Source organism: Cornus florida, unplaced genomic scaffold (genome assembly GCF_030987335.1).
Source record: "Cornus florida cultivar Cherokee Brave unplaced genomic scaffold, ASM3098733v1 CherokeeBrave_3.0.0_Hap2_Chr05, whole genome shotgun sequence".
Taxonomy (NCBI): domain Eukaryota; kingdom Viridiplantae; phylum Streptophyta; class Magnoliopsida; order Cornales; family Cornaceae; genus Cornus; species Cornus florida.
In genome coordinates, this window is record NW_026775575.1 from 116,760,649 (window position 1) to 116,787,639 (window position 26,991).

Genomic DNA, 26,991 nt, shown 5'->3' on the forward strand with positions numbered 1-26,991 from the left:
CTAGTTGTTGGGTTCTTTGGGTTTATATATATATATATATATATATATATATATATATATATATATTCTATATTTGCATGTTTGCCATTTTTAATCAAAATTGGTGCTAATATTGTTTTGCTATAATATATAATAATTTAATAAGTATAAGATAAATATTATATTTTTGTTAAAAAATAAATAAATATTACTCCATACATCCATACAAATTCTAAAGGTGAATCAAACAGAATTAGAATTCTAATATAATTAAAAATAATAAATTGAACTAGAATTGTAATTTAATTCCATAACCAAACATACCCACAGTCTTTTTTCTTTTTTTTTTTTTCCCCCTTTTTTTCATTAATAGGCAAAAGTTGCCTATTAATGAAAAAAAGGGGGAAAAAAAAAAAAACAAGAAAATGGTATATTTTACTAGTGATGATAACGTGAAATTTAATTTATTTCTTTTTGTTAATGTTTTTTTTTTTTTTTTTTTGTTAATATTTTTTCTATATCTATATCAAAATATTGGCTGCTGAACACAGTATGGGGGCCTTTTATGCACTGGTGATGGGCAAAATGGGAAACAAAAGGATAAAATGGGGTTTTAAGTTTTACTTTTTGTAAAAAGTTGTCAGAGGGACCGGTTATGCACCTTTTTTGAATTTTGAGGACTTACATGCACTTTTTCAAAAGATATGGACTTATTCTGCACAAAGTCTATGAAGGGTTTTTTTGAACTTAACCCATTAAACAAAAGCTTTGTTGACGACTTTTTTGAAAATGAACAACATTTTTTAATTTTTTTTTTTTTTTTAAGCAAAGCAATAATCGGGGACTCACTTAGGCGGCTTTTTAACATTGCGCGCAATGAAGTTAACGTCACACACGTGTTGAAGTTTATGTTGAAATTGATTCAGCGTGTTTTAATCATCCTTATTCGAAAAATAAAAAATAATAATAAAAAATTCTAAATAATAACAATAACAATAATAATACTAATAATAAATACAGAGAATCTAAACTCCTCAAGTAAAAGAGCCCTTGGCGGTTGTTTGGTTCTGAAAACAAGGATTTACAAAAACTCCAACTTTACGAAACAAGAACCGACCTTGAAGAACTTGCAACTCCCATGTCGTTGAACAGCTTCAAAGAGACCCTCAAGTCCTGCACAAACCTATCATCATCCTCCTCCTCCTCGACGCCCATCTCATCTTATTCACAACCTTCAATTTCCCATCAATTTGACCTCGCAACAATCCCCAGAAAACCCCCTAAATCTTCTCTCTCTCAGCAGCTTCTGCGCCTCCAAGACCCATTATCTTTGCCTCAACCCCAATCACAAAGTCAGCCAAAACAGACCCAATTTGACGACGAAGGTGATGATGAAGACGAAGAAGATGGAAAACACAGTGGGTTCGGGAGGCCCAAATTGGATTCTTTCCAATTTGAACATACAGGTCCCTTTGAACCATTGGTTCTGTCCTTGCCCGGTGAAATGCCAGTGGTTCAGGTGATTTCTTTCTTACCCATTTTGTACCATTGATTCTTATGTCCATTTGGTTATTCTATATTAATTACAATTTGTGGGATTGAATTGTGATTCAGTGTATTTTTTTCTTCGACCTAGACGTTATGGGATTATAATTTGTTCCTTATAATTCCGCGACTGATAATTTTGTCCAAGTTGTTTATATCGTATCAGATTACATTTTTTAATTGGTGATTTATTTTTTTCTTCGACTTTGTTTGATGCCGTTATTTGAGACAATAAATGACCGAGTGATACATAGTTTGCTCAAAACAATGACTAGATTCAGTGTGTCCTTGTTGTTTCCTGCTTATGCTTCCATTATCGCAACTACTATTATCTACTTTGATTCAACCCTTGTGGTAAAGCCTGATCCATCTAAGAATAGGGACATAAATGATTTCTAATATAATGATCCATCACAGCGGGGCAAATGTGGTACTTGAGATGTTCACGATGAATGTGCACATGTGAGTTTGTTGATATTATCCGTTGCTGAATCAACATCAATTTATTCTCATTAATTGGTCTTCTTTTACTGTCTAGCTTCTCATTTTATCATATTTTCCCATAATTTTCTTTTACAGGTAAAAGTAGCCAAGCATAGCCAGTAATTAATGTACAACAATGCATAGCAAGTTAATATTACTTTCATTACCTTTAATTGTATAGCAATGGTGATAGAATATCTATCTTCTTCGCACAGCAGGGCAGCACTGGAATGTGGTTTCTTTTAGTGGGACGATTAGTGACCACACTCCATATTGGACCGGACTTGTTATTTTTTATAAGAATGGATTTGTACCTCTAAGAGCTATCAAAGCACAAATGGGTGTTTCTTTTTGTTTCTATTAATGTTCAATATGACATTAGTTCTTTTATGATATCAATATTTATTAGTGAGTTACAAGTTTTTTACAACCTGTGGCATAAAAAGTTGCGTGAGGAACTTAAAGGACTTCTCAACAAATTTGTTGACAATAAAATAATCTTCTTGCCGTAGGTTCCTGCCTCCATAAACTGTAGGCTTCTGGAACATCAAAGAGCAGGAGTGAAATTTCTGTACAACTTGCATAAGAACAACCATGGAGGCATCCTTGGAGATGACATGTGAGTTATTGTTATTTTTAGTTTTCTATTAATTCTGTTTATTTGTAGTTTAAACATTCGTTGTGGTTGTTTTGGGTTTTGATCCATTCCAGCGTGATAAGTGGTATGACTAATAACTAATAGTGGCTGTTTATGGTTTCCAGTCAAATATATGAAGCGTTGTGCTATAAACTAATGACTTAATAAAGTATTTTTCTTGTTTTTATATAAAATGCAAAATGATTTTATTATTTGATCAATTAAGAAATTTATGATCTTTCTGTGGCATTGAGTTTGATCCTGCGCTAAGCATATTGTTTCTAAATAGTATATGAGAGGTTGAGCTGCTATTTGTTTGTTCTTGGGCAAGTTTTTTTTTTCCTTAGTTGGCACTCACACACCCATGCCTCCACTCAGACTTGAACCCCTGACCTTCCTTTGAGAAGTAGGGGCTTGGTACCGTTGGGCCACTGGCAAGTTGAGATTCAACTTGTGGCTTTCTTAAACAGGACTTCAACAAGTTACACTATGGGCTCTCAAGTCCTCTATTTTCATATTTCAGGTTGTATTTTTGTTAACATGGTTGTCTTATAACTTAAGCAGTTTGCATTAGATACCTGAGTTAGTAGACATCATCTTTCCATTTTGTGTTTATATTTACTATATGAGAGAAATCATCAAATTGCAGACATTATTGGATATGCAGATTGAAGGAAATACTAGTTATATTTACCGGGAAAAAAATTCTAGTTATAATAAATTATAGGTTGATGGATGACTATCATGTTACTCTATATATAAGGAACAATTAATAAGAAACAATTTGCTTTAGAATTGGATTGCCTGACAAAATCTGGCAAATAGCTGTCCATATGCACCCACAATGATTCTTTTTTTCTTTTTCTTTTTCTTCTTATTTTTTCTCTTCTTTTATTTATTTTTTTATTTTTTTATGCTGTCTAATTTAAACATTCTTTGCCTACATTGAAAATTCTTTAGGTGTCATGTAGTTGGTAAGAAATAATGTTGGTCCTATCGAATCTTACTTTCCCAAAAATTTTCTTTTTTTGCTATTTAAATTCTGTAAAGGTTGAAAGATTTTCCATTTCCTGCACTTCCCATAACAATTCGTCTAACCAAGCAATGCCTCATATTAATAAGAAATATACGACTTGATTTCTTATTTTGTTCAATGCAATTACATCAGTTTTAAGAACTACATAAAGAAATATCTCACTTAAATGGTCGTATATAAAATTGTTCATACTTAGGGTAATAATAATGTTACTGTTATCTTGTTAAAATTAATATTTTCATGAATGTCAATCTGTGTATCATTGTGTTGTCCCACATTGGATCTCGATAGGAAAGTGATTGAGCATAAATGGGTGGTGTGTTAGCACTACCTAATATTAGCACCACCTAATAGCTTAAGCTTTTGGATCGGACCGCGAAGCACCTTGCCCACCCATTACAGTTGGTATCAGAGCTAAACCCAATCCTTGATCCGGTGTCAGGTTTGCCACCCCAGGTAAGCAAGTTGGCCCGACCGCAGTAAGGGCATTGCGAGTTCGGGTGGGGGAGAAATTTAGAGGGGTCTTTTCCCATATCGGATCCGGATGGGAAAGTAATTGGGCATATATGGGTGGATGTTAGCACTACCTGATAGCTTAAGTTTTTGGGTCGGACCGTAAAGTGCCCGGCCCGTTGCACAAGGCTTTAAGAGTTTATTTCTAATTTAATTCCTGTTGTCAATTAGAGTTTGAGTAGTACAACACTGCAATAGACTAGTGTTTATTACTGAAAGACCGTGTGAAGCTTGTCCAGAAACTAAATCACGTTACAGCGAAATCCTTTGTGTGGATCAGATTTATATAAGATTCTCTTCGACCTTCTTCTTGCTTTGAGTGATTAAGTGGAGCTACATAATTTGGTTTTAACATTCTGTTTTCTCGAGAAATTTGAAATCAAGAGCTTATATAGTTCCTGGAAAAATTGTTGAGATGGACACCATTTCCAAGCAACCTTTCAGAAGGAAAAAACTTCCAGGGCAAACTTATTCAACTAAAAAAAGTATTTTCCCAACTATTTGGGGTCACAGCTACATGAATTTTATTTTGCTATTTTGCTCTGTCTAAGGTCAAAGATTTAGCACATTATTATATTTTTGTTACTATCTCAATCCATATTAGTTTTGGACCTTGGTCTTCCCCTGGACCACATCGATGGTTTGTTACTTACTATAGTAATTATCTGCAGAGTAATGTATAGCTGAATTTGAAAACCATTTGAACCTACACCTTCTGCAAAGTTCAGTTGTTATATGTTGAATTTATATGCTTTATCTTGTATGGCATATGGACCAGAATGAGTCCTGTTATAGATGTGATTTCCTATGGGAAGATTCTCTTCACCTCCTTGTTAGTTTTTAGTTAGGTTAGGAAGTGTGGCTTCCTGTGGACAAAAATAAACTGTCAAACATGTTAAGTTTCATTACTCTGACTTTATTTGATTGGTTTGACACTAAGAGAATCGAAATTCCTTCACCATTGACCATCCTCATTCAGTAAAGTATTATATTTGCTACACTCATGCCTTATGACAAAAATTGAAATCCAGATAATGCGTTCTAACAACTTTAATAATTGTCTATGGCCATGATACTTTGGAACATGGTATTTTCTGCTTAACTTTATATACACATAACTATATATACATATATATGGTGCTCTTTTTCATCATGTGCTAATAATCAACTTTTTTCAATTTGGATTAGGGGACTGGGGAAGACAATCCAAACAATAGCTTTCCTGGCTGCTGTGTTTGGAAAAGATGGAGAGTATGGTGATTCCAGAACATCAAAAGGAGAACAGGGCAGGAAGATGGGCCCTGCACTAGTAGTTTGCCCTACTTCTGTCATTCACAACTGGGAAAGCGAATTTTCTAAGTGGTCAACCTTCAGTGTCTCTATTTATCATGGTGCAAACCGAGATCTAATTCTTGAGAAACTAGAAGCATCTGGAGTTGAGATACTTATAACTAGTTTCGACACATATAGGATTCATGGTAGCATTTTGTTAGAGGTTCAGTGGGAGATTGTGATCATCGATGAGGCACATCGGCTTAAGAACGAAAAATCAAAACTTTATAAAGCATGCTTAGAAATTAAAACCCGAAAACGCTTTGGTCTCACAGGAACTATATTGCAGAACAAAATTATGGAACTGTTCAATCTCTTTGACTGGGCTGTGCCTGGATGTTTGGGAACGCGTGAACATTTTCGGGACTATTACGATGAACCCCTCAAGCATGGGCAGAGGTCAACTGCTTCGGAAAGATTTGTCCAGGTCGCTGATGAGCGTAAACAACATCTAGTTGCAGTTCTGCGTAAGTATCTATTAAGAAGGACAAAAGAGGAGACTATCGGGCATCTTATGATGGGGAAGGAAGATAATGTCGTATTTTGTGCCATGAGTGACTTACAGAAGCGTGTTTATAGGAGGATGTTACAACTGCCCGATATCCAATGCCTCATAAATAAAGACCTCCCTTGTAGCTGTGGAAGCCCACTTACACAAGTGGAATGTTGCAAAAGGACTGTTCCTAACGGAATCATCTGGCCTTATCTTCACAGGGATAATCCTGATGGTTGTGAGTCATGCCCCTTCTGCATTGTTCTTCCTTGCCTTGTCAAACTCCAGCAGGTTACTGAACTTTTAAACTCTTTTGTATCAATGCATCTTGATGAATGAGTTTTAATTATGATGCCTCTAGATTTGCAATGAATTCATCACATGTTCTTTAATGTTTATAGTAAATATATTACATAACCCTCTTTAGAAGCCAAAGGCTAAAATTTAAGGTTTTGGCCCTTCACCAATCAAGGAACTATTTCAGCCTAGGAAGAAATGTCTAATGGTGGTTTTGTTTTAGTTATATATACTTCATATTGGAGTGGTACTTGCATCCTATTATTGTGACTCTCTTTTTGCCCTTGCCCTTGCCCTTCCGGGTACCTTTTTTTTTGGTCGTTGTCCCACATTTCTAAATATATAGATACCTACATAGATGTGTACATGTGTGTTGTCTTATGTGTTTTGGGGTTTATGTTTGCAATGAAAGTTTTCTGACAGATAAGCAATCACCTGGAGCTGATTAAGCCCAATCCCAGGGATGACCAAGATAAACAAAGGAAAGATGCAAAATTTGCCTCTGCTATATTTGGTACTGATATAGATTTGGTTGGAGGAAACACTCGGAATGAGAGTTTTATTGGCCTGAGTGATGTTAAACATTGTGGCAAAATGAGAGCATTGGAAAAATTGATGTTCACTTGGGTTACAAAGGGTGACAAAATTCTACTCTTCAGTTATTCTGTGAGGTAACGTTCCACGACATCACTATTTAGGCCCTTCAAGTGCATGCCTTTTCACTTGTATACTTGTTCTGCTGATTAAATTATAGTTAAGTTGTTTTTCACTTTAATCTATTATTTTCACCTATTTAGTAGGAGACACCAAATGAGATAAGAGATAAAAGAAGCTTCATGAATTGATTCTGAAGATAAATAAGTTGATCGCTCTAAATAATTATATTTTACTGTTGATTGTGCGAATAGATGCATATGAATTTTGGTACCTCCATACTTGGGTAAACTGCAAAATGTGATCTATCAGTATACTGATGAAATTTTGCTTTTCATGATCCTTTCAAGTTTGTAAAGGAAAATTGACATGTTGGGCTTTTCTTTGATTCTCGTTTGAGAAATGTAAAATTAAAAATATTGCAAGTCAATTACATGTCTCATATTATAACCCTTTGCTAATCTGTGAGCTATATGTGTATAATGTTATCCTAATGTTTGACATTTGTAAGGTCAAATATATTTAAAAAATATTTGTTAGAGTTTTCGTTTAATGTTAAAGTGATAAATTATTGGTAAAAGATTCATCATGTCTGTACTCAGTTTTTTCTTCACTTAGATCATCGATATCAGAGGCAGATATTCAGGAGAATGTTTCCCACATAATAAGGAAGTTGTGTGCTACACTGGAAACTTGCATCTAACTAGTTATTTACTTATTTGACCATCACATTCAATGTCAACCTGTACAATAACCATAAACTTGCTCTGCTATAAGAAGTAGAATGTTGCACAATTGAGGAGCTCAAGACTCAAGTTGATGGCGAGTGCAAATGAGATGGAGATATTGATATGGAATCAAAGTTTCTTTTTGGGTAGAAAGTGATAGATTGATTTGACCAGGGGAAACTATGAGTATTTCTGGCTAGCAAGATCAAAAATAAAATTATAAAAAGGCCCAGTTAGAATGGTTTGACCAAGTCTAAACCCAGTCTCTCTGAACATTTCTGAAGCTATCTTAATTTTGGTTTGTAGGGCCTTACATGTTACATGTCTGAAGTCTGAATGATACTTATTGTAAAAATTCTTTAGAGAAAATATTTGTAAAAAGAAAAATCATAAGAACTTGTATTTTATCCAATTGACTTCAATTTTCAAACTAAGAAATTGTGAAGCTATACCTTAAAACCCCTAAACTACAAACTCCCAGAAAATGTAATGTTTGAAGTTTGAACAGGATATTGGAGATCAGGTGTTTAGGAGCCTAACGAAATTAAAATCATTGGACTGCCAATGTCGGGGAACTCCTTTACAATTCTGGATGCAAATCTTCAACAAAGTGTGTATGTGTATTTTTTTTTATTTTGTAAGAAAAAATCTTTTCACAGGTCTGTTATTGATTTAAACAATTTTGTGTATATATTTAAGATTGAGATGACTGAACATTTTATAGTATCGGTTGTCATGGAATTTTCTCTTGCTTTCTGTTTTTCTATTTGTTTTCCTTTCTTCTACTATGATCAAGTAAAAGATGAAAGGTAAATTCTATGAAACAATCGTTAAACCAATCATACTTCATTGGACAAAATGCTAAGAACACATTCGCAAAATGATGATGGCCAAAATGCAAATGTTAAGGTAGAGGTATGGCAAGAGCACAAAGGATAAATTAGAAATGTGCATTCATGATGCTGTTGAAGTAGCACCAACTGGAGATAAAATGGAAGAGAATCAATTAAGATGGTTTGATTTTGTCATGTGTAGCAAAGGCCGATAACTGCATTAGTGAGGCAGAGTGATGATTCACATTGAGGATAATGTTAGGAGAAGGGGATGAACAAAACAGATATGGGTTGAGATAGTAAGAGAAAGATATGATAATATGGGGTTTGAGGCTATTTGCTCTGAATAAAGTAGAATGGCTATACTAAATTCATGCAACTGATTTGAAAAGAGGTTTTGTTCAAGTTCTCTCTTTCTTCTGCTGCTGAAGTATTATTACTCTGAGCAGGATGTTGGACATACTAGAAAAGTTTCTTATACGCAAAGGCTACTGCTTCTCAAGACTTGATGGTTCTACTCCTACAGGTATGCGTCAGTCTCTTGTTGACGACTTCAACTCAAGTCCAAGCAAACAGGTGATTCTTTCTTCTTCTTCTTCTTGATACGAAACAGGTCAATTTTACATGAATGATCGAGTTTGAAATATGTCATTCAATTTTCTATTGAAATCTGATTCCTATTACAGGTGTTCCTTATATCAACTCGAGCTGGTGGGCTTGGACTGAATCTTGTCAGTGCAAATCGTGTGGTAATATTTGACCCAAATTGGAATCCTGCTCAAGACTTACAGGCTCAAGACAGGTCATTTCGTTTTGGGCAGAAGCGGCATGTTGTGGTTTTCCGCCTTCTTTCCGCTGGTTCTCTTGAGGAACTTGTGTATTCTCGGCAGGTGTACAAACAACAATTATCAAATATTGCTGTTTCTGGGAAAATCGAAAAACGATATTTTGAAGGTGTCCAGGTAAGGGAACTGATATGTCCCGGTGCTTCTGATGCTTTATCTTCTTACATTAGTATCTGGAAAAAATATCAAATTTCTTCTTGTTCACTCCTTTAGTTTTCTTCCCAGGACTGCAAACAATTTCAAGGGGAGCTTTTTGGAATCTCTAACCTATTTCGGGATCTGTCTGATAAGCTTTTTACAAGTGAGATCATTGAATTACATGAAAAACATGGACAAGAACACGGGCGCATCTGCAGTAAGCAACAGGATTTAACTGAGCTTGGGATGTATCTCGTCCCGTTAAAGGAAGCAAATGAGGCCATATTAACAAGGTCTGAAACCAATAAGCCTAAAGATACAGAGAGGTCTAAGATAACTAAACCAGTGCTCAATGCCCTGGGTGAGTTCATTTTAATGTGTTTCTTTTCTGTTGTCTTCTATGATTCATATAAAGTTATAGGTGGTGTTAGTTCACAGCAAGGAGTATTGGCCAATAGTTTTGGTCCTGGTGCAAATGCATATTTCTTTTACCCAAGCTAGGTAGTATTAAAAGTACAGTAACAATAACTTGATATAACTAGAATCCCCAAGTCAATATTTCTGTTAGTAAAATCCAACCGGAGGTTTTTTATGTGCAGGTATTGTATATGCTCATCGTAACGAAGACGTTGTCAACTGTGGACCTGGAGTCCAAAGAGAGGAAAAAGTTAGCATACACCAGAATGATAGCTTGAGGCAACCAGGTTTCGCTGCTGCGGGCAGAAGAAAATTAGATGCAGCAGGTGGGAAAGAGAATGCTGCTTCTTCCAAATTGCGGAAGAAGAGCCAATATAGCCTCCTTTCTCAGTTCATGGGCATGGAAGAGGTCGAATTTAGCAAGTGGTTACTGTCTGCAACTCCTGCAGAACGAGATAAAGTGCTTCGAGACTATAAGAAAAGAAGGTAAAAGAAACCTGATGGTTGAAGAGCGCGTCCTTGTAAATAAAAGGATTGTTTTACCAAATGTACTGTATTTGTACTGTACATTAATCTACGAATACACTGATCCCTCGGTTTTGTTAGCATTACTTTGTTTAAGTTCGTACTGATTTTAGGCAACTTAAAGCATCTAATTATAGTGCGCGATTATTTGGCCCTACTTTTTGGAGGGTATATGGTCAACATAAAACATCATGTTTTTTTCTTTTGTTTTGTTTTGTTTTATATGCCACCTGATAATGTGATACATATATAATTCAATTTTGTCACGACGCCTTTAACATCAACATCCAAATCACCAGAGGAATACAAATCTGCAAATTGGGACAACGACGTGGTGATCAGATATTTTTCACATTAGCCCAGTGAATCCCCCACAAAGACGAGCAGTTGCCCTGATATGGTTACATGAATAATGGATATATATAGCCTACTTTCTTCTGTTCTTCCATGACATTGATCTCTATCTGGCACCCTCTTTTTTTTTCACATGGTTGGGGCCTGCTCAGAAACTTCTCGAGCTACAATAACAGAGCTTTCTCCCATCATTTTTGAATATTTATAAAGTTTCATCGGCTACCTTCTCTGCATCTTAAATCTGGAAACTGGCTTGGAGGTTCCAGTAGTAGACTACAAAGGCCAAAACCATTACTGGAGTTAAAGTTGGCAAACAAACTATAAGCATCATAGCATTGCTGTATAGTTATTAGAATAAGTAGATAAACCTTAGATGAAGCTTCAGTTTGTTCTCTACGATTCTTTTCAATGTTGTGAGGGTGCTCTATGATGGAACCCGTAAAAGCCTGCAACAAAATGAAAAATGACGGAGGTATGCATTATGATTAACTAAATTCGTTTTACCCTATCAACATAATATAAACAGCTCCAAGGAAACATACCAAACATATGGTACATTATAGGGCATCTGGAACAACTTTAGATATATGCATATATGTAAATGTGTGCATGTACATGATGAACACAAGTGAGAAAACAAATGTTCATTTTATTCATCATAGTAAGATAATGTTTGTCTGTTTTCTCTTATATCCTCAAGTGATTTGGTTGAAGATGACAAAGGACATAGTAGTGGAGCACATTCATCCATGTTGGGTCTTAATGATGAAGATCTGTGCTTTATAGATAAAACTGTCAAAACTCATTTTCAAAACTTCCATTTTAGTCTCTACAGTTTTCACTAGGAAGAAGAAGAAGGAGAGAGAGAGAGAGAGAGTTGCTTCATAACACAATACTACGGGAATTAAAATGAGACATGCTTTTCAACAATCAGCACCAGCCACAGCATAGCAATATCATGCTATCTGACCAAAATATATAAAGAGAGAACTAGGAATTTTAAGCTATTGCAGAGATAAAGTAACTTCTAAGCAATTTTATACAGCACCAGATGCCAACGGCCAGATAAAATATACATTAAGCAGCAAGAATGCCAACGACTCTACAGGAACAAACTAGTAATTACCTCCTTTGTTGAGGTAGGTGCGGCTCGTACATTCTCTTTTAATTCAGGAAGCACCGCAGCCTTCTCTGTGGAATCGGGCTTGTAAAGGGCTAAGCATTCACCTTGTGGAACTTTAAATAAACATTTATAGATTAGATAATGATAGAGGAATTGATCTTAGTGGATGCTATATGCTCGATAATTGATAACAGTGTAATTTTAAATAAACATTCATAGATAATATGATTGGTGGCTTTGCAAAAAAAATGAAAATGTATGGGTTGATAGCAAAAAAGTTCTAAGGAATATTAGTTAAACCAAACTGCCACTATTTCAGGTTGGAAAATCATACATCCTCCGAATTCAGAGGATGCTGAATGGGTGATATGTGAGTGAGGGTCTGGGCCCCCATCACATGACATCATCATGACATCATGTGGTGGGGGCCCACACCCACTCACGTGTTACATTCAGCATCTTCCAAATTTGGAAGATGTATCATTACTCATTCAGCTTTGCTTCATTGGAATGTGGAATTGAAGGAAAAATTAAGAATAACAATACAGTAGTGAGGCTCTGAGAAGGCAAAGTGTAAGTAAATTCTGGCATTGTCTTGAACAAACACCACCACCACCACAAAAAAAATAATAAAAATAAATAAATAAAAGAAGGAAAATTACCTAAAAGTCCTACTTTTCTCTTCTAAAGACCCAAGAATCCTACCAAATTGTAATAAGACTATTAAGTCATACTTCTCAAAATGTCAGTTATACCCTTTATAATTTGTTACCACAATGTCTTCAATTTCACGCAAATTTGATATTCTCTAAAAATAATAATTCTTTTTTTTTTTTTTTGAAAAAAATCTAAATAATTTTCTTATACTTCCAGAAAATAGAGTAATTATTAAAAATTATATATATAATTGACAAAAAGAGTTTGAAGTGCTAAGAAAATATCAAACATGTTCCAATGGTTAAACAAAAAAATTAATTTCAAATGACATATCAATTTCTAGATAAAACCTGTATGTGCACAATTTTATATAATTTGAGAAGGGTCTAAGTGGAAGATTGAGAGGTTTAAAACTTGTATGCTCAAAAGTAGGACTTAACGGTCTTATTGAAATTTGATAGGACTAATTGGTCTTTAAAAAGGAAAACTAGGACTTATAGTTATAGGTTACTTTTCAGAAAAAAAAAAAAAAAAAAAAAAAAAAAAAAAAAAAAATTAAACTAATATTTTGTAAATATTGTTTCCAAAATCATTAATGGATATTTTTTGGTAAAAATATTGGTGTAGATTTCAGAAAACAATATATACACAAGGCCAAGTACACAAGGAAAACTTGGATTCAATCATGATTCATAATAAATATTAATATTAATATATGGAACAGAAAATGCATCAGTGGAGGACTAACCTTCAGATACATGTTGCACCTTCAAACCGTCAAACTGCATATTATAAAGAAAAGAGAAGGAAGAAGAAGTTTATGCCTTCTGGGAGAATAAACTCATCAAACATATTCATAAACTGTAGCCCGGAAAAGAAAAAAAAAATAGAAAAAAAGAAAAAGCAAACAAACTGGACAAGGAAAAAGAGTATAAAGAAGGAATCTCCTACATTCAACCGATCCGAAAATTTTTGTCGACCATGACTTTTACTCAACAAGTCTTCCCTACTGGTATGCTCATCCTTTGACTGCTTCAGCTGATTACTTAACTGATGCCCCTATAAGATCAGTTATTGTAACTTAGAAATTATCTAATGCAAAACTGGAGTAGCTATTGATTTGCTATGTTCTAGCCAAAAGACAGATATTTGAAACATTACCTCTGAATTTTGGCACTTGTCATCAAGAGATTGCTGACTCGTAGAATGACCAAAATTAGCTCTGGTTTTCCCATCTTCATCACACTCACTGGCAGTTTCAGCTACAAATTCTTCATTCTCAAGTTCATCCATCCTGGACATCATACGAGCATATTCTTCATCTTCATCACACCCATTGATACCTTCAGCTGCAAGTTCTGGTTTCTCCAGTTCATCAATCCTGGACATCATATGAGCATATTCTTCTCCTTCAACTGCGGCTTTCATGTTGTCCTTCTTGGAAAATCTAGGAGAATCTGATTGTGCGGGACCTGAAATTTTCACACATATCAAGAGTGTTAACTTCCCAGGCACAGAAAATTTCAAACCTTTGTGTGAGTCAGATGCTCAAGGCTAGTGCTTTTTGTTTTAACATATCAGATTTCAGAAATAAATAAATGAATTTAAGTCCTGGAACTTGACACCAAAAAAAAAAGGTGGAACACAAATTATCAAGAGGGACTGAAAGGAACAGTTGTTTCATTGATGGATAGCAAGCATTTCTTAATACAAAATTGTTGTTGCCCAAAATCCATAACATTGATCCAATACTCATCTCCGCCTCGTAAAAGTTTGACTAGGGATTCCTTCTTGATAGAATCCTGGTAAAATAACTTCAAAATGCAATTTTATTTTTTTTTATTATCATTTTAGACTCAGAAGAGTTGCTTCTTTTTCGTTTACCATCAAAATTAAGAAGGATATCAGAAGACATATAATGGAAAGGAGAAAACCTGTTCGCACAATTAATAGGAGAATCAATGGACAGCATGCAACCTGACCAGATTAAAAGGAAATGAAGCCTCCTATTATGGGAAAAACTGAAACATCTTTTAGGAAATCTTTCATATCCAAGGAAGCGCATTAAACCAGTCCGACCCAAGTGATCTTTGTTGACTAACAAAGTAGTTCATCAAGTATTTGAAAGTGAAGTAGAAGGTGGACCAAGACAAGCTAACACAAGTATTTGAACAAAGCTTTCCCCGGTTATGAAGATCACTGAGATAGCATTTCCCCAAACCAGCGACACTAGTCATGAACAGAGTTAGTTATACTTATTGCTTTTATTTGTATCTTATCTCCTTCCTGAAGTCTTAGTGAGGACTTGATCACCTTTTCCTCAGCAATTACAACACCCAAAATGAACAGCTCATGTTTCCACTTTATATGATAGCATATTCAATCTCGACATACAATTAGAATACTTGCTCAATGCTATGATTTATATGATGTAGCATATTAACCGGGAGAAAACAAGAAAAATGACAGGCTGACAGCATCACCTTAAAATTATAACCTCCGAGCAGATGAAGTAATCCAACTGCAGTCCGAATTTTCAAGACAAGATACTATTAAAAAACAATAAGAGTAGGCACCTGCCTGCTTTAGAAGTATCTTCTATTCGAACTTCCTCAGTATATTCTTCACTTATCTCTACCAGACCCTCCTGTTATACCCATAAAATGAAAATATCAATGGATGAACTTCTAAGCAAGTTGACAATAAAAATGGATAAAGAGAGTGACAATCTGCTGAACTAGCCTCATAAACATAGGTAAGACTATCATACATGGTGAAGATGAAAAATTGAGGAACAAACATAAAGCAAGTAATGAATTTTTCAAAATCAAGACGCTACCAATTTATTAGCATCAAGAAAACATTCCAGAAATAATAAATATATTACATAATCTCGGCAAAGTGAAATTGTCATTACAATTATTAGAAATGCAAGCACATGGGATGCTGATAGTGAAAGCATGATTTGGGAACATATACCATGCAAATGACTAGGTATCTGTGTATCTATTCATAATGCTAGCATTTCAGATCATGGTTCTATTACAGTTGATCTGTTTAGTGGAGATTGGAGTTGCTGCAGGTCCAAAACCTTTCATGGATGTTGAAGGTATGGTGTCAACGGGAAGGCATTGATGATATTGTGGCTTCTGCCTGGTGCTCTGTCCAGGGTGGCCATCCTATCAAATCTCTTCATCAAAGACTCAAGAAGGTGAAGGAATCTGTAAGGGAGTGGAATAAACAGTTTGGTAACATACAGTCTAAAGTTAAGGCTGCTAAGGAGGAGCTGTGTACTGCCTTATTGTAAATGGGAGACAGACAAAGGAATATGCATCAGTTTACCGCTGTGTACTTGTCTCACACAGGACTTGGATATTCTCTCAGCGAGTGCACAATGACGTCACTATGGGCGATCTCACCCCACTAGGGGCGATTTTTACCGCGATTGAGACTTTGTTTTTTTCTTTTTTCTTTTTTTGTTTTATTCCGCGATGAAATCTTACTTAGAAACTGCAAGGATTCCAAGAATCTCATTAGCTGGGGATGTGAAGTCGGCTGTTCTACATCGAGGACCGTCTATGTATATCGACGGGAAGTCCGTCAGAGGGAGGAAATAAGTACTCTCATCTTGCTTGGTTGGTCGTTTTGATAAGGAAGTTGGGGGTTGTGATCGTGTGGAGGAATGGGCAGCGAAAGCATGGAATACGTCCTGTGGTGTGGGGGTTACTCCATTATCTGATTCGATGCTTCTTTTCAGGTTTCCTTCTCAGGCCGAAGCCCAACATGTGTTAAAGGAAGGACGACGTCACTGGGGATCTACAACTTTACGGATCGATGTATGGTCTTTTAGGGTTGGATGTTGTGGCGTCCTTAGAGAAAAGGACTCAAACAGATCCGGATGTTTGGGCTCCCCCTTCATCTATGGTGTCATGCCCTATTTGTTGAAGTAGGGGAGTTATGCGGCGGATTTGTGGGAGCTGTTGCCGATGAAACCAGGGATGCCGAGAGCGTTCGTGTTACAGTGAGGATAGGATCGACTTGTCCGCAATTTGTGTTTATTAATGATGATAATTCTACTACAAGGTGGCGATTTGGGAAGAAATTGCGCCGGCGTTGGTTCCCTCAACAGAGAGTATCGAAGGCGGCGAAAGGCCTACTCATATGCCGGAGAAAGGATGGGTACAAGGAAGATCAAGTCAACGACACGCGCCGGTTACGCGCGTCACAGCTGATAATAATTACTCTACACGTGGCGCTCATAGAGTTTCATTTCCAGATTCCACACTATCCTTATCTACAAGGGTTGGTGAGGAAAATGGGCTGGGCCACACAGATTGGCCTAAAGTTGATTTGGGCCGGAGGGGTTATGGGCAAACTAAAGCGTTAAGGCTCAAGCCTGATTTTGGGCCTAAGTTAGCCCATACTAAAAGACAGGTTATTAGAAGACCAAACTCAGTTTCTGTTTGTGTTCTTAATGACCCAGATCCAAGGAAAGCCCAGGTTAAAACTCAAGCCCAAAATCAAACTCTCTCCTCTTCTTCATTTCAGCGTCGGATTGAGAAAGAAAAGTGGAGACGGCCGGTTGGTTCAGCTAGTCGACAAGGTACTCGATGGACTCGTACTGAAAAACAGAAATGGGTAGTACGCTCTCCTTCTCCTTCTCCAGGTTTGACCCCTCTTTCTCATCCTAAGAGCTCATCTTCTACCCCTTCTTCGAGTAAGGTGCTGGGAAATGGTGAAGGTGTAATGGAGGATCGTTTGGATCAAAAGAGAGGTTTTTCTAAAGCTATTGTACCACGGGATGCAGAATCATCGTCTTCAATGTCCAAGTCCGGAAGTATTGATTGTTCTAACGGGGTGACAATTTGTGTTGTTCGAGACCTTCATTTTAAACTGAAAGATGATTTAGCCATGACTTTACTTAATGAACTTAAGCTCTGTGCTGCTCTAAAAGGCTTAAATGGTCTACCCCCCGTGACTGGGACCAATTCCACCCATGATTTAATGAAAAATTTTATGGATGACACTGGAACAGAATTGAATTTGCAATTAAACCTGTATCAGAACAATACTGAAAGCAAAGGGGAGGACTTTGATGATCAGTCTCAACAGATATGTCCTCTTGCCTGGGATGTTGATCAATCTGATGTGGACTTTAAGGAACCCTTAGCAACTGTGCACCCTGATTGCTTAGAGACAGTCTAAGAAGCAAGGACACGGATACGGGATACGGATACGACACGACACGGACACGGCGACACGGCAAATCCAAAAAAATTAGGACACGGACACGGCGAATAGTATATATATATATATATATATATATATATATATATATATCAGCATTAATAATTTTTAAAAAAAAACACTGATATGTTTAGGTTGGAATATATATATATATCACTGATATGTTAGTATATATATATATATCAGCATCTTTAGGACACGGACACGGCGAATTGTGGCATCTTTAGGTTAGTATATATATATATCAGCATCTTTAGGGTAGTACAAAAAAAAAAAATAAATAACATATCAGCATTAAAAATTAAAAAAAAAAAAAAAATTCCAGAAAAGTGTGTCTGAGCCGTGTCCGAGCCGTGTCTGAACTGTCCGAGCCGTGTCCGTGGCGTGTCCGAGCCGTGTTCGAAAATTAAAAAAAAAAAAAAAAAAATTCCAGACACGTTTTTTGGCGTGTCCGACACGTGTCGGGGCGTGTCCGACGTGTCGGACACGGATTCTTCGCCCATTTTGGAGTGTCCGTGCTTCCTAGGAGACAGTTAACGATATGGGTATGGACTGGGTGTTGGATAATATTGGCGAGGTCAGCGAAGCTTTGGGTGTCTCCTCGGAAGGAGATGATGATCGAACACAAATCATTCTTCATAATATTGTAGAAGGAAACAATAATGTAGAGACCTTTAAAAGCACAAAAGTTGTTAAAAATAAGAAACATGCACATCGGAAAGGTGATCAGGAGGTTAAGAACCTTATTTCTAATATCAATTACGAAAGGAAGGATGGGGTGAATAAAGAAAGGGGAAGCACTAGAAGTGGGAAGCAAGGAGGAGGAGCACTAATCATCTTTGGTTCTCAATGAAGATACGAATTATTATATGGAACGTCCGTGGATTAAATGATCCGGACAAAAGAAAGGTGGTTAAAGTTGCTTTGAAGAAGTGGAATGCCCATGTTATTTGCTTGCAAGAAACCAAGTTGGCTTCTATTTCTGATGCCGTGGTTAGAAGCCTTTGGGGAAGTAGGTTCGTGGATTGGGAAGCTTTGAACGCTTATGGTACATCGGGCGGTATTCTTATTATGTGGGATCGTAGATGGATGTCTAGAACGAATATCTGGAAAGGGCTATTTTCTTTGTCTTGCGTGTTTCAGATGAAAGATGATAACTTCAATTGGGTATTTTCTGGAGTTTATGGACCCGTTATTGATTGTGTTAGACCTGTTTTTTGCCAAGAACTCAGTTACATTAAGGATTTGTGGCCGTTACCTTGGTGCTTAGGCGGGGATTTCAATTCCGTTCGGTCTCCATTTGAAAGATCCACAGGGGGGAGGTGGTCTTCAGAGATGACCCAGTTCTCTGACTTTATTGATGGTCACCTTCTTATTGACTTGCCTTTGGAAAGGGCAACTTTCACTTGGTCTAGTGGTAGAGACCCAGTTACTTTATCGAGGCTTGATAGATTCCTGATTTCTGGAGATTGGGAGAAGTTTTCGGATGTCACTCAGTCAGCTTTGGTTAGAGTAACGTCTGATCATATGCACTTAGTTCTTGATTGTGGAGGCATGAGATCTAGACGGACTCCATTTCGTTTCGAAAATATATGGTTGAGAGCTGAAGACTTCCAAGGGAAGGTCCAGTCCTGGTGGGAAGAAACAACGCTTACTGGCTCTAATAGCTATGTGCTTGCTAAGAAGTTTCAGATTCTCAAATCTGAGCTTAAGAAATGGAATAAAGAAGTGTTTGGGAATCTTGAATGGAAGAAAAATAGAGTCCTGGCTGATATCGCTAATCTTGATCGTCTTGATGAGACAGGGCAAGATACGGGTTCTTTTTGCTCTAGAAAAGCGACTTGTCAGACAACTTTTGCTGAGATTGCCACTATGGAGGAGATATCGTGACGTTAGAAATCTCGGGCTTTGTGGCTTAAAGAAGGTGACCGTAATACTAAATTCTTTCACAGACTTACTAACGCTCATAGAAGATACAATAATATTGGGCGTATTCGTGTGAATGGTTCAGAGCTGCGGAAGGAAGATAAGGTGCGTGGGGGTATTGCTTCTTTTTATTAGCAGCTCTATACTGAGACTTTGGAATGGAGACCAAAACTTGATGGTTTGCACTTCAATGCTATTTCTACGTTGGATAGTGATATGTTTGAAATTCCTTTCTCTGAAGAGGAAGTTCTTAAGGCATTATCCAGTTGCAATGGTGATAAAGCTCCAGGGCCAGATGCATTCACTATGCGGTTTCTTAAAGAGAGTTGGGCGGTGGTGTGTAATGAGGTAATGGGCACTTTTCAGGAATTTTATTCTCATGGCATATTCGAGAAATCATTAAATGCATCTTTTATAGCTCTTATTCCTAAGAAGAGCAACGCCTCTGACATTAAGGACTTTCAGCCAATTAGTTTAGTGGGGTGTATGTATAAGCTTATTACCAAGGTTCTTGTTTTTAGAATGCGGACTGTTTTGGATGGAATCATTTCAGAGTCATAAAATGCTTTTGTTGGGGGTAGACAGATTTTAGATTCTGTTCTTATTGCAGGAGAATGTGTCGATTCCAGGTTGAAAAGTGAAGTTCCTGGTGTTTTATGCAAACTGGATATCGAGAAAGCTTATGATCACGTGAATTGGAAATTTCTTCTTTATTTGCTTCGGAGAATGGGGTTCGGAGATCAATGGATAAAATGGATTGAATCTTACATCTCATCAGTTATGTTCTCTGTGCTTGTGAATAGCTCTCCTGCTAGGTTTTTTCCGAGTTCGCGTGGTTTGAGACAAGGAGATCCTTTATCGTCTTTTCTTTTTCTCATTGTCATGGAGGGATTGAGTAAATTAATGAAAAAGGCAGAGAATCTAGGTTACATAAGGGGGTTCACTGTTGGTAGAGATGCTGCTAACCAGATCGAGATATCCCATTTGTTGTTTGCAGATGATACCCTGGTTTTCTGTGATGCTAATGTTTCCCAGCTCAGGTATTTGAGGTGCATTCTTACATGCTTCCAAGCTGTGTCTGGTCTTAAGATTAATGTTGGAAAGAGTGTGCTTGTCCCAGTGGGGGAGGTCTCTAATATTTCCACTTTAGCTGCTGTTCCTGGATGTGGAGTGGGTGCCTTTCCACTCCCTTATCTGGACTTACCTTTGGGAATCTCCTCTAAGATAGAGGGGACTTGGGATCCGGTGATTAACAGGTATGAAAAAAGATTGGCGGGGTGGAAAAAACAGTATCTTTCGAAAGGGGGGAAGGTCACTCTTATTAAGAGCACCCTCTCGTCCCTTCCCACATATTTCTTATCTCTATTCCAAATCCCGTGTTCTGTTGCTGAAAGAATTGAAAAAATTCAGAGAGATTTTCTTTGGGGTAGAAAAGGAGAGAAGTTTAAGTATCATCTTGTTAGTTGGGAGCAGGTTTGTAAACCATTGAAGTTTGGCGGTTTAGGTATCCGGAAGTTAGTCCCTTTCAATAGAGCTTTATTGGGGAAGTGGTTATGGAGATTCGGTAAAGAACGTCATCGACAATGGAGAAGAGTTATCTCATGTCGTTTTGGGGAAGAGAGTGGAGGTTGGTCCTCTCGTCCTGTTTCTATTACCGGGGGCGTTGGCGTTTGGAAGTTCATTCGGAAAGGTTGGGATGTGTTTTCCACCCATATTCGGTTCAAGGTTCGTAATGGTATGTATGTTAGATTTTGGGAAGACTTATGGTGTGGTGATCCATTGTTGTCTCTTTCTTTTCCTCGTCTCTTTAGCATTGCCGAGAATAAGCATACTTATGTAATTGAGTGTTATCATCTTGATAACAGTGGAGTTACGTGGGATGTGCGTTTTAGGCATTCCTTTCAGGATTGGGAGATAGCTGAAGTTTGCGTCTTCTTGGACCTGTTGTATAGACAGAAAGATGTTGGCAGAGGTTGTGATGATATTTTGTGGACTCCCTCTCTTCATGGTGCTGTCTTTGTAAAACTGATGGTGAGTCCGTGGACTATCTTCTTATGCATTGTCCTGTTGCATCTGATTGCTGGAACCTCATATTTAGTATTTTTGGCGTTCAGTGGGTAATGCCTAAGCACTCTTTCCAATTAATTAATGCTTGGAGAAGATGCCCTGTTTCTGGTCATGCTCGTGATTTTTGGAGGGTCGCCCCACATTGTGTTTGGTGGTGTATTTGGAGAGAGAGAAATAACAGAAACTTTGAAGGGAAGGAATCGTCTTTTGCAAACCTAAAGTCTTTTATCCTACGCTCTCTTTTCTGCTATGTCAAAGGCAGCACTTGCTCCTCGATCGATGACTTTTTTGTTCTATTGGACTCTGTTGGTCCATAGGTTTGGCTTTTGCTCTTTCGTTTTTGTGTATTAGGGACGCGTTCCCCTTTTGAACGTCTTTCTAATATATTTTTACTTATCAAAAAAAAAAAAAAAAAAAAACTTGTCTCACACAGAAATTTATCATCATAGATGATGTGCATCATCCACCCTACCGACCCATCCAAAATTCACTCATCTACTCTCTAAACAATTGACCCTCGTCATGAAATGACACAGAAAACTCCTCTAATGCAAATGGCACAGAAAACTTCTCTAATGCAAATGGCATGTAAAACAATTGACCCTAATCATGAACAAAACTTTGTGACAGGAGAACAAAGCTATGTGCCTTGCAGTAACATAAAACTTCTCTACATCATGCAGTAACAATTGACCCTCATCATATTTTTTTTTTTGATAAGTAACAATTGACCCTCATCATGAACAAAGCTACCCTCTTTAAGCATCTTCAAAATGCAAATGGCCATGCAGATGACATATTATTGCTTTGATGATCTAATGGAAAGAGAATTTAATGAGTAGAAATCGTGAATAAACTCAAAAAGTTCAATACATATGATAGACACAATGAATTTGGAAAATAAAACAGCATGGCTACAATTTTGAGTTTTTTGTAAGCCAAATAACAAACGTACCGCTGCTTCAGCAACTGTGGCATCAAAGAATGAAGCCTCAGCCTTAAGGTCCTGCATTATGGACTTAAGAGATTCAACTTGGGACTCCAACACCTTACCTCTTCTTTTTAAAATCTCAATGGTTTGTTTAGATGTTCTTTCAGCATAGTAACCTTCTCCCAGGAGAACCTGCAAGCAAAATAATTATGATTCACGAAGTTGAATCGTATTAATTTGAAAATGATTTGCGCATGGTATATAGTCTGCAAAGTTATCTAACATCAGTCAGATTAATTGCTTTCTAACTAGATTAAGGTTATCCCAGAAGAGACTTTAGTTTTACTAGCATATGCTGCCAGTTTTAGATGTTAAAAAGAACAATCTAAAAGGAGAAATAACTAGGTGGTGAAATTTAAGAGGGGAGAAATTAATTAAGAACAGGAGGTTAAAGATGCAACATGGACAGTAAAAGATGAAAGAAATTTGATGTGGAGTAGATTGACTGGATGTATGAAAAGAGTACCATAAGATGTTCTAACTTCTAGGAGAACCAAAAGGAACATTATCAAAGGAAACTGAGTAGTGGAATGAATAAGTCCAATACATTGGAAAGACGAACCGGAAATGCTACAAGGCTTGGCAAAAAATTAGAAATAGAGAAACCTTTGAAACATACAAAAAATATCAAAAAGAAAGTCAAAAAGTAGTAGGAGAAGCTAAGAATAGAGGACAATATGATTTCTATTCTAAATCAGGCACAAAAGATGTTTTAGTCGTATTATATGCATCAAAGTGAAGATTTAAGGGTTCTAGTAAAAGATGACGAAATTAAGAAAGATGGAAAAGTTAGTTTGAAAATTTGTTAACTAAAAATCAAGTAGAAATTTAGGCTTAGAAAAAAAATAATAATAATAAAATAAAAAATAAAAATAAAGTACCCCTAGGGATAACATATTTTTCCATAGGGTCAAGGTGTGTGAGGTTTAAAAATGCATTAAAGAAGATGACATCAGGAAGTGCTTTAGTGCCCAATGGCATTCCTATTAAGGTTTGAAAGTGTTAAGGAAATAAGGGCTTGTCTTGGCCAACAAAATTGTTTAATTAGACAATAACAACTAAGAGAGTGTATGATGAGGGCACACAAGTATTTTAATACTTGTATATAAAAATAAATGGAATATGCAAAGTTGTTATAATTATCGTGGAATTAAATTAAGGAGTCGTACTATAAAACTTTGAAAGAGTGATTGAATAGTAATTAATAAAGGACATTGTAGTGTCAGAATATAAATTTGGATTCATGCCAAGAAGGTCAACAGTGGAGGCTATTTTGAGGAGACGTGGAAAAATATAAAGAGGGAAAAAACTTTGTACTGCATGATTTTATTGATTTATAGAAAGCCTGTGATAGGATACTTAAGGATCTAATATGAAGAATTTTACAAAAGAAAGGAATCACAAATAGATATATCGACAATTAGGATTCGTGCCAAGGAGATCAACAATGGAGGCGATTTTGAGGAGATTATGGAAAGATATAGAGAAAGGAAAAACCTTTATATGATTTTTGTTGATTTAAATAAAGCCTGTTCTAAGGTACTTAGAGATCTAATATGGAGGCTATTAGAAAAGAAAGGAGTCAAAAATAGATATATCAACACAATAAATAACTTGTATCGTGGATATGTGACTATAGTTAAAATGACTACGAGGGAAACAAGTTAACTTACAATTACAGTAGGCTTACATCAAGGGTGGAATTAAGTCCATACCTTACTTTTTTGGTTATGGAAAAGCTAACAAGAAACATACAGTATGACATTCCATGGTGTATGGCGTATGTTATTTGTTGATTTTAATAAATGAAACTAAAGAAGGAATCAGCGCTAAACTAGAGAATTGGAGGAAAGCTCGATAATTAAAAGGTTTAAGATAAGTCAAAATAAAACTAAATATATGCCATGTAATTAATAAATCTAGAAATACAAATAAGGAAGTAGTGAAGATTAAGGATCAAGAGGTACAAAAAATGAACATTTGTGTTATTTTAGCAATGATATCTGTGATGAAGAAGAGACTAAAGACAACATTAATAATAGAATCAAGGCAGGATGGGTTAATGGAGGAGTGCACCTAATATATTATAAAATATGCATATCCGGTTAAAATTGAAAATTGTACAACAACTAGCAGACCAGTTGTTCTTTATGGGACAAAATGTTGGGAACTAAGAAACAACGTGTGCACAAGGGGAGTATGGAGGAAATGTGAATGTTGAAATGGATGTGCAGCAAGACAAAAAAGATCCGAATTAGAAATGAACACATTCATGAGATGTATGGCAGAGACTTGGGAGTGTGCGTGAGTGTGCTTACCTAGCAAAAACTGATTAAAATTTTTTACAATGCTTAAAGAGCGGTGACTGTACCCGTGCTCTGATTATCACAACAAATAAAATAAATAACAATTTTCTGCAATGCAAGGCAGAATTACAATCTAAAACTCTTACATAATGCATACATGTAGACGTCTAAGTGTGGTGCGTGCATCCATCTAAGTAGTGTTTTATTGCGGAATTAGTGATTAGAATGAAATAATTACCAGGAATTCATTGGTGTGAATCACACGACCCGGAAAGAATGCCGCCTTCCCAAACGGAACCTGTACGCATTCACAAACATAAATATAAATATTGATACCCTATATATATATATATATATATATATATATATATATATATATATATATATGCATTACTGGTTTCGATGACTTGCCATGATGTCGTGGTGGAGTTCATCGGGGAGTTTCTGGACGAGGTTGACGAGGTTGGTGTTATCGGCGATGAACTCCCGGACTTGGTCGAGCTCTTTCTGGCGCTCGGTGATTGTGTCGTGGACGCGTTTGGAAGCTTTCTGGGCTTCCCCTGCCGGAAATATGGAGGACAACGGCGTTACCGTTCCCTTCACTGGCTCGTCCATAGCCTTTTGCTTCTAAATTTACGAATAATTCGATCAGACTCTGGCCCTAAATCGAACCGTCTTTGGCCAGATGCCAGAAGATTTGAGCCTGGTTAGGGTTTTAAGGGTTTAAATTTTTTTTTTTTTCCCTATAATTTAAGGGTTTAAATTTTAATCAGTGGTAAAATTGACGGTTTGTGTGGATAAGCGGGAAGGAAATAAGAGGAAAAGGGAATAAAAAGCGAGTAGAAAGTGTGAAAGTGTGAAAGGTTATGAAATAATATACCGTAGTACATAAAGTTGGAGAGAGAGGATAATTATTGTGGATTAAAACAAATTGCTAAGGCAGTTTGATATATAAAATATTATTATTCTTTAAATAAAAATTTTCCGAAAGCTCTGAAAATGCAATACAGTCAAGAATTATAAAATACGAAATATTATTATTCTTTAAATAAAATTTTTCCGAAAGCTCTGAAAATGCAATACAGTCAAGAATTTTAAAATAAATTCTCTTTTTCAATTTTCTAAAGAATAAGGTTCTCTTTCACTAAATTGAACCATAAAACTCCTAAGAGTCGTAATAATTAGTGAAGATAAAGAAAGAAAGAAAAAAAGTCATCTTATTTGGTAAATATGTTAGAAAGAAGTTTTTTAATTTATTATGTGTTCAAAATATAAAATTAAAAGACAAAATAAATAATTTTAAAATCTGAAAGATTGTTATTGGAGGAGTTAGCACATCTCTTTCCTCTTATTTATTTAGTTATTTTTTTATTCTCTTACTTTTCCTTTCATTTTTTTGGGTTAGTTCTCATCTCATTATTGTCTAAGAGCATCTCCAATCCAAAGCTAAAAGGCCCGTCATTTATAAAATATAGCAATGAGACTTCAAAATGGGCTTTGCAATGCAATGCTAAAAGGGCTGCTAATTTTTAACTTTGCCAAAAGTTTTGCCAATTGTAGCATAAGAAATAGCTATTGCTATTTAGAGGGGGGGGGGGGTTCTCAGATTTGGCATATATATATATAAGGGGGGGAGGGAGGGAGGGGTTCTCAGATTTGGCATATATATATATATATATATATATATATATAAAAAGATCATAACAAATTTTACCAAATATTATTTAGTTTGCAAAACAAGAATTACAGACCTTGATTAAAAAAAGTAAACAAAAATTGAACCTCTTTCTCAATGGGTTTGGTGAAGAGATTCTCGGCCTTTGATGTCAAGAAGGAAGAGAGCAGAGGTCGCCTCTGCCATGGAT

The 26,991-nt window shown here is 36.3% G+C and overlaps 2 protein-coding genes across 2 annotated transcripts; one reads left to right on the forward strand and one right to left on the reverse strand.

Moving 5' to 3' along the window:
- The first annotated feature begins 948 nt into the window (after nt 1–948).
- LOC132308903 (switch 2) lies at nt 949–10,660 on the forward strand. Its single transcript, XM_059807193.1, has 8 exons — nt 949–1,498; nt 2,520–2,626; nt 5,382–6,309; nt 6,739–6,986; nt 8,980–9,106; nt 9,217–9,492; nt 9,601–9,874; nt 10,113–10,660. Exons 1-8 carry the CDS (start codon nt 1,118–1,120, stop codon nt 10,418–10,420), a joined length of 2,649 nt encoding a protein of 882 aa, XP_059663176.1. The 5' UTR covers nt 949–1,117; the 3' UTR covers nt 10,421–10,660.
- A 75-nt stretch (nt 10,661–10,735) lies between these two features.
- On the reverse strand, nt 10,736–25,880 carry LOC132308904 (uncharacterized). Its single transcript, XM_059807194.1, has 10 exons — nt 25,538–25,880; nt 25,365–25,424; nt 22,785–22,952; nt 15,170–15,236; nt 13,751–14,061; nt 13,541–13,648; nt 13,338–13,371; nt 11,936–12,045; nt 11,178–11,255; nt 10,736–11,082 (listed from the first exon to the last, which is right to left on the reverse strand). The coding sequence occupies exons 1-10, from the start codon at nt 25,739–25,741 to the stop codon at nt 11,029–11,031; spliced, it is 1,194 nt and encodes a 397-aa protein (XP_059663177.1). The 5' UTR covers nt 25,742–25,880; the 3' UTR covers nt 10,736–11,028.
- Between the last annotated feature and the right edge of the window lie 1,111 nt (nt 25,881–26,991).